The 12,130-nt window shown below is 37.1% G+C and overlaps 1 protein-coding gene and 1 long non-coding RNA gene across 7 annotated transcripts in view; one reads left to right on the top strand and one right to left on the bottom strand.

Moving 5' to 3' along the window:
- ARSG (arylsulfatase G) overlaps window positions 1-12,130 on the bottom strand; it is a 140,886-nt gene that overhangs the window by 13,297 nt on the left and 115,459 nt on the right. For all 6 annotated transcript variants that reach the window (XM_081318542.1, XM_081318546.1, XM_081318547.1 and 3 more), the window contains 2 exons: window positions 9,258-9,378; window positions 4,799-4,889 (listed from right to left, as the gene is read on the bottom strand). In XM_081318542.1, coding sequence (XP_081174668.1) covers window positions 4,799-4,889; window positions 9,258-9,378 — 212 coding nt within the window. The remainder of the gene's footprint in view (window positions 1-4,798; window positions 4,890-9,257; window positions 9,379-12,130) is intronic.
- LOC308662573 lies at window positions 479-3,571 on the top strand. The gene is made up of 3 exons (XR_014025235.1): window positions 479-640; window positions 2,099-2,226; window positions 3,474-3,571. It is a non-coding gene; the product is annotated as an uncharacterized lncRNA (long non-coding RNA).

Raw genomic sequence — 12,130 nt, 5'->3', positions numbered from 1 at the left:
GAAGCCTGTTCCTCCCCATCCAGACCCGAACCGCCTCCAGGCAACGGGACATCACGTCGAGGGCATCACTGGGTTGGTTTGGGGTGGAGATGAAAAGCTGGGTATCATCAGCATACTGATTGATTATATTCAGAACAAATATGGGACTAAAAAGTTTCAAATAGCATATGAATAATTTTTACAATTATAGAAATGTTATTATAATTACTTTAGTTTTGTTATAAGGGAGTTAAAGGGTGGAAGGTTTGTTAACGTTGTAATAGATATTTAGCATATGTTTGCATAAGATTGCTATATGTAATACCCTGTATTCTGCTTTGGGAAGTCCGGGGGGGGAGAGAAGGGGGGAGGGTTGATGGGGGGGTTATTATTAAAAATTTTGTAAAACTTTTCAATAAAAAAGTCATTCTATGCAATTCTATTGTTGGAAATCTGCTCTCAAATTTGTGCTCTTGAGAGTCAATTCTCAGGATCCAGCCAGACCAACCCCAGCGAGAAGGACAGGTCAGCAGGCAGGAAGAAAACAGGGACAGAGAAGCAGCAGCTGTTGCTGGAAGAAAAGGTCCCCTGGTTTGTTTTCTCCAGCCAGGAGAATGCAATCTGCACTGATGAAATGAAAAGCCGTCATGTCAGAAAGGAGGTGGGTTTATTTAGTTCTGGATCAGCTGGCAGCTTGACTGGGTTACCATAAGGATTTTTGTATAGTTTTTACAGCATTTTGTAATTCAGAGGCTCCTTTGTGTGCTTTGGTTATTGGAAAATTTAATCTGTATTTTAGGCTAGCAATGAGTCCAAAGTGTTGACTTCCATAGGTTTAATCCCTTTAAACAAATGTAATTAGTTTTACGCCCTTATCTTCAGTCTGTCTATGGCTTTTATAAAGTTTTCTTTGAAGGTAAACAGGCTTAATTTTATAGCTAAAGCTTTTCGCAATTGCCAGAGCCTTTCAGTCTTGAGTTGTAACATTGTGACATGTGACACAACTGAGGCAGCTTAAAGAAAAAACAACAACCTGAGTTTATGTGTTTATTTTGTGAGCTTTTCTTACTTTGCACTTGATTCCTGTGTCTTTAAGGGTACAGGGAAGGGATGGGGGGAGATGCATTCTTACTACACTGTGGAAAGAGAGCTAAGAATGGCCTACCAGCTAGCTCAGGGGTCTACAAACTTAGCAACTTTTAAGACCTGTGGACTTCAACTTCCAGAATACCTCATCCAGCCATGATGGCTGAGAAATTCTGGGAGTTGAAGTCCACAAGTCTTAAAAGTACCAAGTTCGAAGACCCCCGAGCTAGCTGGTAGTGGTGCATATTAATAAATATGGATAAATTCATCATACATTTGTCAGTGCAAAGGGAAAGTGATTCAGCAAAGGAACAGCCACCAAAGAAATTAAAACTGGTATTTTTTTCCTTTTTCCCCTACAGTTTATAATATTTTATTAGATTATAGAATAAAATACAAAAATACAAAAGCAAATTGTAGGACACAGTGGGGAGAAAAAAGTGAGGGGGAGAAGAAAAAAAACCAGACTTCTTCTATTGCAGCATTAACAATGAAACTCAGCTTTTTACTTTTCCATAATATTATAAACTAGCCATTTCTATAACAACGAATCTAATGAGTAAAACCCAAAATCCCTCCCTTTTTTTTTAGTCATCAAGTTTTTGACACCTTGCTAAGCACTGGTGGTACTCAAATATTGTCATGTCCTAAAAGTGGTACAATCTGTGAAAAGGTTGAAAAGCCGTCTTAACTTCTATAGCTAGAAGTCAATGTACTTTAAATTACAACTTATACAACAGAACATAATATTTAGAACATATTGGACTCCATTGCATTTATATAGAAAAGAGTTGTCAAAAACATTATTTTGTTAAAGATGTACTAAGGATAATGTTTCTTTAAAATATGTTTCTACAATGACCTACACTTCTACCAAGTTTTGGAAGAAGGTAGTGGATTATCTAAATGTGATTGTGCAAGAAAAGCATAAATTTTCCGAGGAAAATATTCTTTTAAACTACATATCTACTGTATGGAATTTAACAACTGGGCAATGTAAATGAATTCTCTGTGTCTTTATTATGGCCAAAAGGCTGATATTGCAGGATTCAAGAGATAATTAAATGACCCCTTCACTCAATGGACTGAAAACCTGACTGCACTTGCCATTTATAAGTGTATTGCCTATAGAAGTAACTTTGTATGGACAAGTATAATAAAGTACGGAGCACATTTATACCGTATACAGTAGGTTAAAATGATGGTCACATAAATGTATTAGAAATGTACATATTTGAACAACATTTGCATTAGAAAATATATAAAACTATTGTTGCAATGACATATTATTAGTAATATTTATTTCACTTTTTTGTTAAAGTGCTTTTATGTATTTGTCTTCTCTTTGACAATGCATGGATCCCCTTCATTATCTTTAAGTTTTGCTCTTTTGTTTCTTTTGAGAAAAGGTAGGTAGGTAGGACACAGAAAGAAACACATTAGGAGTCTAACTATAGACTCCTGGAGGAGTTACTGGGAAAACACTGTGGGAGGAACGGTAATGCCATTGGTTGTATGCAATGATATCTATGTCATCTGGCAGAGATAAAAGCAGGGCAAGAACTTGGTAATTATAGCTCAGAAGCTCAACCCGTGCAAGTGTCTATAGGCTTCTACAGAATTTACATCTCTATTCCAAAATAACAGGCATAAGGAAGACTATCAAATTGTCCTGCTGTTCTGCTTTTTAAATACTGTTTTAAAAAGGGGCAGATATCTTAAGGAAATATTACGTTAATATAACATAGTAACTAATTTTCTGGAAAGACACATAGTCTGAGAAGAGAAAATACCTGGGTTGTACAGATTTTCAAGAGAGGGTTTTGCACTGATGAAAAACCCAGTGAAGCTCTTTTGTAAAACTGATTCTCCAAGCAATGGGCTTCCTCTGCTTCCAAAGGCAAAGCCAAAAGGCTACGGTGCTTTGCTTTGTTCTGCTATACCACAGGTCTGCAACCCGCGGCTCCGGAGCCGCATGCGGCTCTTTCAGCCTCTCCTGCGGCTCCCAGTCTTCTGCCATGTGCAGTCCCAAAAAAAAAAGTGGGACTAAAAAAAGTTCAACCAATCAATTCAAATATGCAGGGTAGGTGCATATCTCGCCTTGGCTCCAACTCTTCAGTCAAACCCTGTTCTGCACATGTGCGCATGTACGTGCATGCGCACACATTTTTTGCGGCTCCCAGTTTATCCTTTTGTGAGGGAATCGGTTCCGAGTGGCTCTTTCACTGTTTCCCTGTACTACACAATGTCCCCTGTTCATCCCTCAGGCTTCACAAAGCCAAAAGGAAGTTCTGTGCAAGTACAGCAGCTACATGGAAGTGTCCTCCAGCTTTGACTTATATCTATTTATTTATAAATATTTATTATTAATTAATCAATAAATATTCGCTACCCATTTTGCATTTCAGGTGACTCTGATCACCATGCTGAGACTTACAAAATATATCCTGAAGAAGAATCCATGTGAATGCAAGGTTGAGGCTTCATTCTCCTCCAATTCCCTAGGGTGACAAAGGCATTTTCTCTTACTCAGAAAATGGAGAAAATGGGAGTGGGCTGAAGGAAGCAAACAAGTGTTTCTAAAAATAGCAGGATCAAGTTGATAACAAGGAAGGAAGGAAGGGAGGGAGGGAGGGGAGGAGGAGGAGGAGGAGGAGAAGGAGAAGAAGGAGAAGAAGAAGAAGAAGAAGAAGAAGAAGAAGAAGAAGAAGAAGAAGAAGAAGAAGAAGAAGAAGAAGAAGAAGAAGAAGAAGAAGAAGAAGAAGAAGAAGAAGAAATGTGTCATTGTTTTGCATGCTTCCTTTTTGCAAAATAAAGTATGCATTTCTTTTTCCACATGTTTTTCTTTCCTCCAAAGACTCCTAGGGATGTGACTGTCTGTGACGGGAAAGTTGATCCTTCCATAGTTGAACCAACCAAGAGTGAACTTCACAGGCTAGCTCTCCAACTGCATTAAGACTAAGTTTCAATGAGCATGGTAGAAGGAATATAAATTGGAATCTGTCAAATGTCAGTAAAAGTCTGAGAACAAAAGGAAACATTTTGTCTCCCTTAAAAGTACAGGGCCTGGGGAACCTGAATCTCAGAACTGAATCCCAGATCCAGTAAACACTTCAAAAACCACCAGCCTATAATATCCAGGATGCCAATCAACACTCCTTCTCTCACAGGCTGAATTCTTGAACTCCCATCAGGCAGGAATTCTCACTACATATCTTCAAATATTTTCTCCATGCCAGCTTTACCCATTGAATCCTCCTGTAATTCCTGATGCTCCTCTACTGAACTCCAGAAATAAAATACTCAACAAAACCAAATTTTGTAACTGAATTTCGGTATATTGGTATGAACCATGGCAAAGCAGAGATTCTACTCCCTAATCAGAATAAACTTGAATGCCATATTATATGACTTCATAAAAACCATTTTTGTTGATACTTGATCAACATTTTTATTGATGTTTTATTCAGTCTATTTTTTTAAAATCACTTCTGTGGAATTATTCTCTTATTCTGTATGTAGAACATTTTTTTTTAAAAATCTTCCCTTTGGAGAGGAGCTAGAAACAAATAACTGCTAGGACACTAACAAATTGTGATACTAGGGATTAGTAATAACTAACTTGTAAAATATTTGTTTTGTTCACATTTCATTACTTTCAAACACATATTACTAGAAAAATACAGTGTGGAAATATTCAGAAATACCTAATAAACTCCAATAAAAAACATACCTGTAAGATAAAAGGCTTTATACTGGTCCAACCGAAGGGACTGTATTTCTCCATATTTTCCAGCTGCACCACTGTTGGGATGGAACAACATCTAGAGGAAAGAGAAACTGGGAAGATTAAAAAGTGTCCTCTTTTGCTTAATGACATTTTTAAAAAGCTACATATATTCCAATAGAAGAGAATATCTTTAGCTCAGGGTTGAACTGTGAATCCTTGGTGCCCTCTAAGCTTGATATTTTCTTGCCGACATTTCATTACCCAACTAGTTAACCTCATCGATGTGAGTGAATGATGATAATACTCACATTGATGTTACCTAGTTGAGTAATGAAATGCACGGAAGCAAAAAACTAAGTTCAGAGTATCAAGAACTTCACATACAGAAATTCAAATGGTAATATGCATCTAATATGCTCCCATTATTATTTAGAACCCAAATTGTTAAACCCTTATTTCCATTCCCATGCACTTTTTGAATCTAGCTGGGCTGAACTCTTCACACTCCTCAGAATCAGAAAAAAATCAAAAATGAAATGACGCTATCTAGCGTGAGTATTTAATTTACTAGGCTTGTGGGTTGCTTTTAAAATATGTAAAACTAATCAAGCAAAACAGAACAAGTGCAAAAGAAATATATCTGCTACCAGGAACCTGTGTACAGTACTTTATTTCCTAAGATTAAGATCCATTTTATTCAACAGGGCTTATTTTTTCTTAAAAAAAAACGTTTACATTCTGAGCATGATGAAAGAACTGAAATGCCACATATGGAAAACTGATTTATTGTTAGCCTCTGAAAAGCTCTCTTCCCCCACCCTGCAATTAAAACAGGGGCCTTTCACTTGTATCTTTTCTGCATGCCTGCTCCAGAAATTCACATTCTTCCGCCAATAGGAAACAATCATAAATCTGTTTTATAGAGCAGAGTACTCTTATCTCTTTAAAAAAAAGAGTTCCTATAATTTTCACTATCAAGACAATATAGTATAGTAGGCAAAAACTTTCAAATATATTCTTAAAATATGCATTTATGTAAAACCTCAGATATTGCCTCCGCAATGTAACAAGTTAGAATGTTTTCCTTTCAGCTTTCAGGAAACCTGTCTGCATTTTTATTTTAATTTACACCATTTTTTTTCACTAAGAAAATCAGTCTTAAAAGAGCTACAAAACCACTCAGAGAAGTAGATTTGTGATGAAAGCTTGAAGTCAGCTCTTCTAATTATTTTAATTGTTAGATATTGGTGGGCTTCTAGAGCACTTTGGAGGATAGGCAGAATAGAGGATGATAGTTACAATTAATTTTAAAATGAAGAAAGTCATAGTAAAGTCATCAAAGGTTCAGGGCTAAGACAGCAGCTCTATCCGTTTCTCACTAACACACTTTCCTCACTCTCCGAGCTTCCTCCTACCACTGTGTCAAGCTTCAACCATACCCATCTGCAGAGAACTACTGGTTCTCAGTTCAGATTTCCCAGTCTCCAGCTGGCAACTGACATTAACATCAATGCCCAAACAAAGGCTTCTGTGGTCTGGCAGTGAAATGAGGTGGAAACACTTCCCTTTTTGATCAGGTCACTGCCTTCTTTCTTGTCAATCACAAGTAAGTTGGGGGATTAGAAAGTGACTATTTCCCACTGAATATGACAACTAATAGGATAAGTGGTGTCACCCTCCTCGGTAATCTCAGGAATAATTCTTTCCCCCCACCATCAGTGCAGACAACTACAAAAAATTATAATGAGAAATAAAATGCTCCTTCTGGAAAATGTTATATAATTGCAAAGAACAAACATAAATAAACATATGACATTTTTTCCTATATAGTATAAAAAAGTAACTATGGCTCATATTACTGAGAACCAGTTTTGTGTAGTGGTTGAGACACCAAGCTAGAAACCAGGAGACCGGGAATTCTAGATCTACCCGAGGCACCAGTTATAGCCCTAGGAAGGAAGGAAGGGCAAACACTTCCAAAATGTCATTTCTAAATCTAATCCTAATATAATGTAATTTTAATTTAATTCTAATCTAATTTTATAAATGCTACATGCCTTTATCCTTTGTCACTTAAAACTGCACACCAAGATAAACTACTATTATTGTATCTATGATCCTGAGATGCTACAATGCTAGAAAGAACAGTTATGATTATTAAAAGCTGGGCTGAGATCTGAGCTAGACATTGCAAGATCAAGTGTATTATTTTACTACTGTATTATTAGTTTACATATCCCAAATTCTATGATGTCTTCAGAACGCCATTATATGGATGATTTATAGGGGGGATGATGATGATTTAAGAGCATATGAGAACGTATGCTTAGCGAAAAATACTGATGTTATAACAATTCTAAAAGAAAACCTGAATAATTCCTTTGAGCAAATTAGTGCGATCACAGGAATATTGTGGAGCTATTCTACTAGTCTGGCATGAGAAAGATATGTCACTAAAAAAAAGTGGGGGGATATGTGTTTGAAAAACTTGTAAACTGTTCCCCCTAGCTAGATGTAGAATTTCTGGACCCTGTTTCCTTCTTCCTCCTGTTGCAGAAGAAGGCATCATAGTCTTCTCCTGCTTAGAAACCCTCAACAGATCTCTTCAGTGAAAGTATTTGGAAGAAACTTATAATTACGGGATCCAGAACTGGGCTTCTTCCATTTGCATTCATCACCACCTAGAAAGCAGTTATGCATAGAATTTGGGAATTTAAGATTTAGGAATGCTGATTAGTCCTGGACGTCTTGAAGGGCACAACTTAGTGGAACAAAAGAGCTGCAAGGGGAAAAATTTAAATCAACTGTATGAAATCACCAAAAAAATAGCAACCAGTTGAATGTTATTCATCAAGACAAAAATTCTCACTGAAATTTCTTTAAAAAAAGAGTTTAAAGATTTTATTTAGAAAATAAGGGAAGAAAGTCTTTTCTTCAGACACAGAAATGTCATCAATTTTCTAAGGCACAGACAAAGTGAGAAAGGAAGCTACTAGCTCTTTTTCTCAGGCGGAAAGAATAGTAGATAATGAAATTAAAAAGGTAAAGGTAAAGGTTCCCCCGCACATGCATGCTAGTCGTTTCCGACTCTAGGGGCCGGTGCTCATCTCCGTTTCAAAGCCGAAGAGCCAGCGCTTGTCCGAGGACGTCTCCGTGGTCATGTGGCCGGCATGACTAGACGCCAAAGGCACACGGAACGCTGTTACCTTCCCACCGCAGTGGTCCCTATTTTTCTACTTGCATTTTTATGTGCTTTCGAACTGCTAGGTTGGCAGAAGCTGGGACGAGTAACAGGCGCTCACTCTGTTATGCGGCACTCGGGATTCGACCTGCCAAACTGCCGACCTTTTGATCGACAAGCTCAGCGTCCTAACCCACTGAGCCACCGCGTCCCTTGATAATGAAATTACTATGAGACAAAAAAAATTCAAACAAAACTCTGCATTTCTGTTCTTTAAAAAGCTTCAGCCAGCAAACAATAAAAAGCAGAAAGATTACATAAATGTTTGTGTTGTGCAAAGAAAATAATTGTTATTGTAACCAATTGCTATATAACTGTACCTATTAAAACTCAAATCAAAGGATAGAACTGGTTCAGCACAAACCTACATACATTTACTTGGGAATAACCTCCTACTGTTCCTGTCTTTGCAACATTATGTAAATGTAGAAAGAAAATTTAAATGGCATACCGAGAATCTTAGCCACAGAGTACCTGCACACATGCACACTCAGTGTGGATAACATCAAACTACTAGTCCTCAAAGCATGTTTTATATAAATAATTGGCAATTGGTTTCAGATCAAAGTTGTTTCCTCCCTGTAAATGCCAGAGGCTGAACCAGAGATTTTGTTTATCCAAGGCAAATGTTCCATTGCCAAGCCGCCATAGTGTTTTCTAAGAGGTAATGGATGGATTTTGCTTAAGTATTAAGTTGTTTACAGATCAACTGCCGTGCTCAACAAGAATGAGAGTGCAAGTAGGAGCAATCTTTCTGAAGTTGGCCAATTTTGCAAAAAAGACTGTGTTGTCTTAATGGCTTATTAATGTGATTATATTTCATAAAATACATGCATGATTGAGAGTAAACTTTAAGCTTATGGAATACAATTGAGGCTTTAACTGACTGTTTTACAGCCAGCAGTTCAAGCTTGAGAATAACAGGTATTTCCCTAACAGGAATTGAGCATCTGAGGCTAAAAAACTGTTATATGAACTTATCAATTTCATATATATCACACAAGAAAGAGCTTGCAGCATTTAAGACCAATTCAAAATATTTAGAAGACAAAAACAAGATAAAGCAAACCAGTTGAAAAATATATCAAAAATTGCAAGGCAGGATAATTGTTTGTGGCAATGATAATCATCTGAAACATGAGGAATTTTAGGGAAGTTCAGAGTTTCTAACCTTCAAGCAGTTGATGTTGCTACCCAGTGTTCAGAAGGTAAATGCCATACCTGGTGTCCTTTGCTTGAGTACCCAAACAGGACTTCAGAGATATCTATTCCATCAAATCGTCTGTTGGGAGGAAGGGTGCCATTCGCCAGAGATACCAATGTAGGAAATATGTCTAAAGTGCTGCAGAAGAGAATATCCTGTTATTAGAATATAGGCTGAACTTGGCAACCAAATTATGAAAAAAGACTTACAAACCTATTCCTAAGGCAACCTCATCTGATGCCAAAATATAGCATTACATTTTGGAGACTGCTTATTAAAGATCTAGCTGCACCTTTTTTAAAAAGTGTGTTTGTGTGTGTGTGTGTGTGTGTGTGTGTGTGAGAGAGAGAGAGAGAGAGAGAGAGAGAGAGAGAGAGAGAGAGAGAGAGAGAGAGAGAGAGAGAGAGAGAGAGAGAGAGAGAGAGAGAGAGAGAGAGAGAGAGAGAGAGAGAGAGAGAGAGACCATGTACATATAAAACCATTCTATAAGATAAAGCATTCTCCTCATAATGCAAACCATAAAATTAGGATAAAATTTGCAAGTTCTGATTTGGCATAGTATTGTTGTATGAGCTGAACTGGAAAGGTTTGCGAAGAGAAAATTCTACTGAATTATGATGGACATCAGAGATTTCACAAACAACCATAAAAGTATTGAAAAGCCTTGCATAGGATACTGAAGTTCTAGTTTCAATTTATTTGAGTTTCTCTCTGGTTCTCCTCTTGGGTTTGCCAAATATCCCTCACACACTAAAGAAGACTGTTCTCTGTGAGCTAAGAGGTTGGATTTTAAAGTTTAAAGATGAACACATATTGTTACCAAATATGTCAGATCCTATTTGTTCATATGCACACTGTCCAACTTCAAGTTAAGTACTGTAATTACATCCATGTCCAGCTCACTCTGGTTAGATGTAAAATCCAGAATCTTTTTCTCTAGACAAAGTTTCATGTTATCTGTGAAAAATTAGCCATATAGAGTCCACAAGGCCCTTGATCACATGGTGCTAACATGATGTGACATTTATATAATGATAAAATATCCTAAATTGAAACCCTACAGTATGCTCCAAACTAACCAAGTACATCAGAATGACTCAAGCAACTTCCATGAAAACTTCTCCTTAAAGGGGAAAATACTAGTTATCTGTTAATGTACCATTCCATGGAAAATATTATTTCATTTATGTGTGCTACAATACTTTTCAGAGAAATTAGAATAGGCAATAAGAACAGCCAAACCATATAAGAACACACAGTATTATATGGTTGCTTATTTGATTGCAAACTGCCATAATCCAGAAACTGGAACTGACACAAGGATCAGGAAAGCAACTGTCATCTGACCTATCAGCACTGAGAAGAAATAAATGAGGGTGGGATAAAAACCTGATATGTCTCAGTTCCCAATTATTTGAACCAATTCAGTTGATTTTCTACCACTAATGCACAAGAATGCTAACTACTGGGTGATTTTGAACATAGCCTCACTATTATAGCAGGGGATTTTTTTTTCTTTGCCTTAGCACAAGTTTTCTCAAGTATCATAAATACCTACTATCATCCTGTAAGCTGTAGCATGGTCTTAACGTTAATACCCACAAAGCAGCCATGTTGACTATAGTTAACAAAAGAACGGTAGGATCAGAATGGGAAGTGATGCCAGAGAACATCTAGTTCAAACAGCAGAATCAGAGAGCAACAGGGCATCCCATGAAGTGACTTCAGGAGACCTCTAGGGTTCATGGACAGTTCAAGAACCATTTAAGTGTTTCTGGAAGATGGCTCTCCGGCTCCTCTTGAAAAGCTCCAGTAATGGGGAACATTCCACTTCACAGAGCACTCCTGGTTCACAGCCCCTTCCATCAAGAAATTATTTCTAATACTTGAAAAGCTCTTCATCTGGTACACAGATGAATACTACCAGGAACTGATCATTCAAATGTCTGGACCACAATTATATAGGCTAAACTGGGTCTGCACAAGTGGCCAATCCCCCAATTATCCTCCCCCAACAGCCTCTTTACTCACTACAGATGTTTCTGAAAGTGTCGATTAGAGATTGAAGGAGGGAGGAGGTGGCAGAAAATTTCTCTTGCAAAGGTTTATTTATGCTATGAGTACATTGGATACAATCCATTGTTTTATTCCTATGTTTGTTTATATAAAAAAAACATGTTTGGATGAGCATCTTCTAAAAAGTGCAACCATACTGGAAAAACAGAAGTGAAAATTAGACCTGATAAACCCATTAGCACCAATGAAGATTTTTCTGACCTGAAACATATCAGCCCATTTAAGAGATTTATGAAATGTTAGCTGAGGGAACTGAAAGAAACTTGAGTCTTTTTTCTTTTCCATTCAATTAATTTTAGCATGGCTGCTAAGAAACAAACAGGAAAAATAATAAACATCATTGAGGAAAAAAAACAGTACAAGTTCTTCTGTGAAAAATATGTTCTTGTAAGATCATTAAGCTGATTGCTGAACAAATACAACTTCAAGCAAAGAATACACTAGGGACATCCAGAGTGTTGCAAAATTTGTGTGTGTGTGTGTGTGTGCACGTGCGCACGTCTGCTCACATCGGCATGCTTTGCAGGGCTACATTTAAGCTAGGTCTGATTTATGCCTATAATTTTATTAAGATTCCTGGATGTAAATTGCAAGGAACCATTTTGGAGTATGGAGAAAATTACTCCTGAAAAAGCATAGAATCCTCAGACACTAGAATATAGCAAAGATTCATCTTGATGGGTGAGAGACACAGGTTGAAAACAACAGTGAAATTAAACAAAAACAAACGAAAAGGGGTTTTTTTTATGAAAAAGATTGAATGAGTCCAAAAATGTGGCATAAAGTAATAAAAATAAATAAAACAGCAGAATTT

The sequence above is a fragment of the Vipera berus genome (assembly GCF_964194415.1).
Source record: "Vipera berus genome assembly, chromosome: 2".
Classification (NCBI taxonomy): Eukaryota; Metazoa; Chordata; class Lepidosauria; order Squamata; family Viperidae; genus Vipera; species Vipera berus.
The sequence above is the reverse complement of the archived record's forward strand: the minus strand, read 5'-3'. Positions and strand labels throughout refer to the sequence as shown.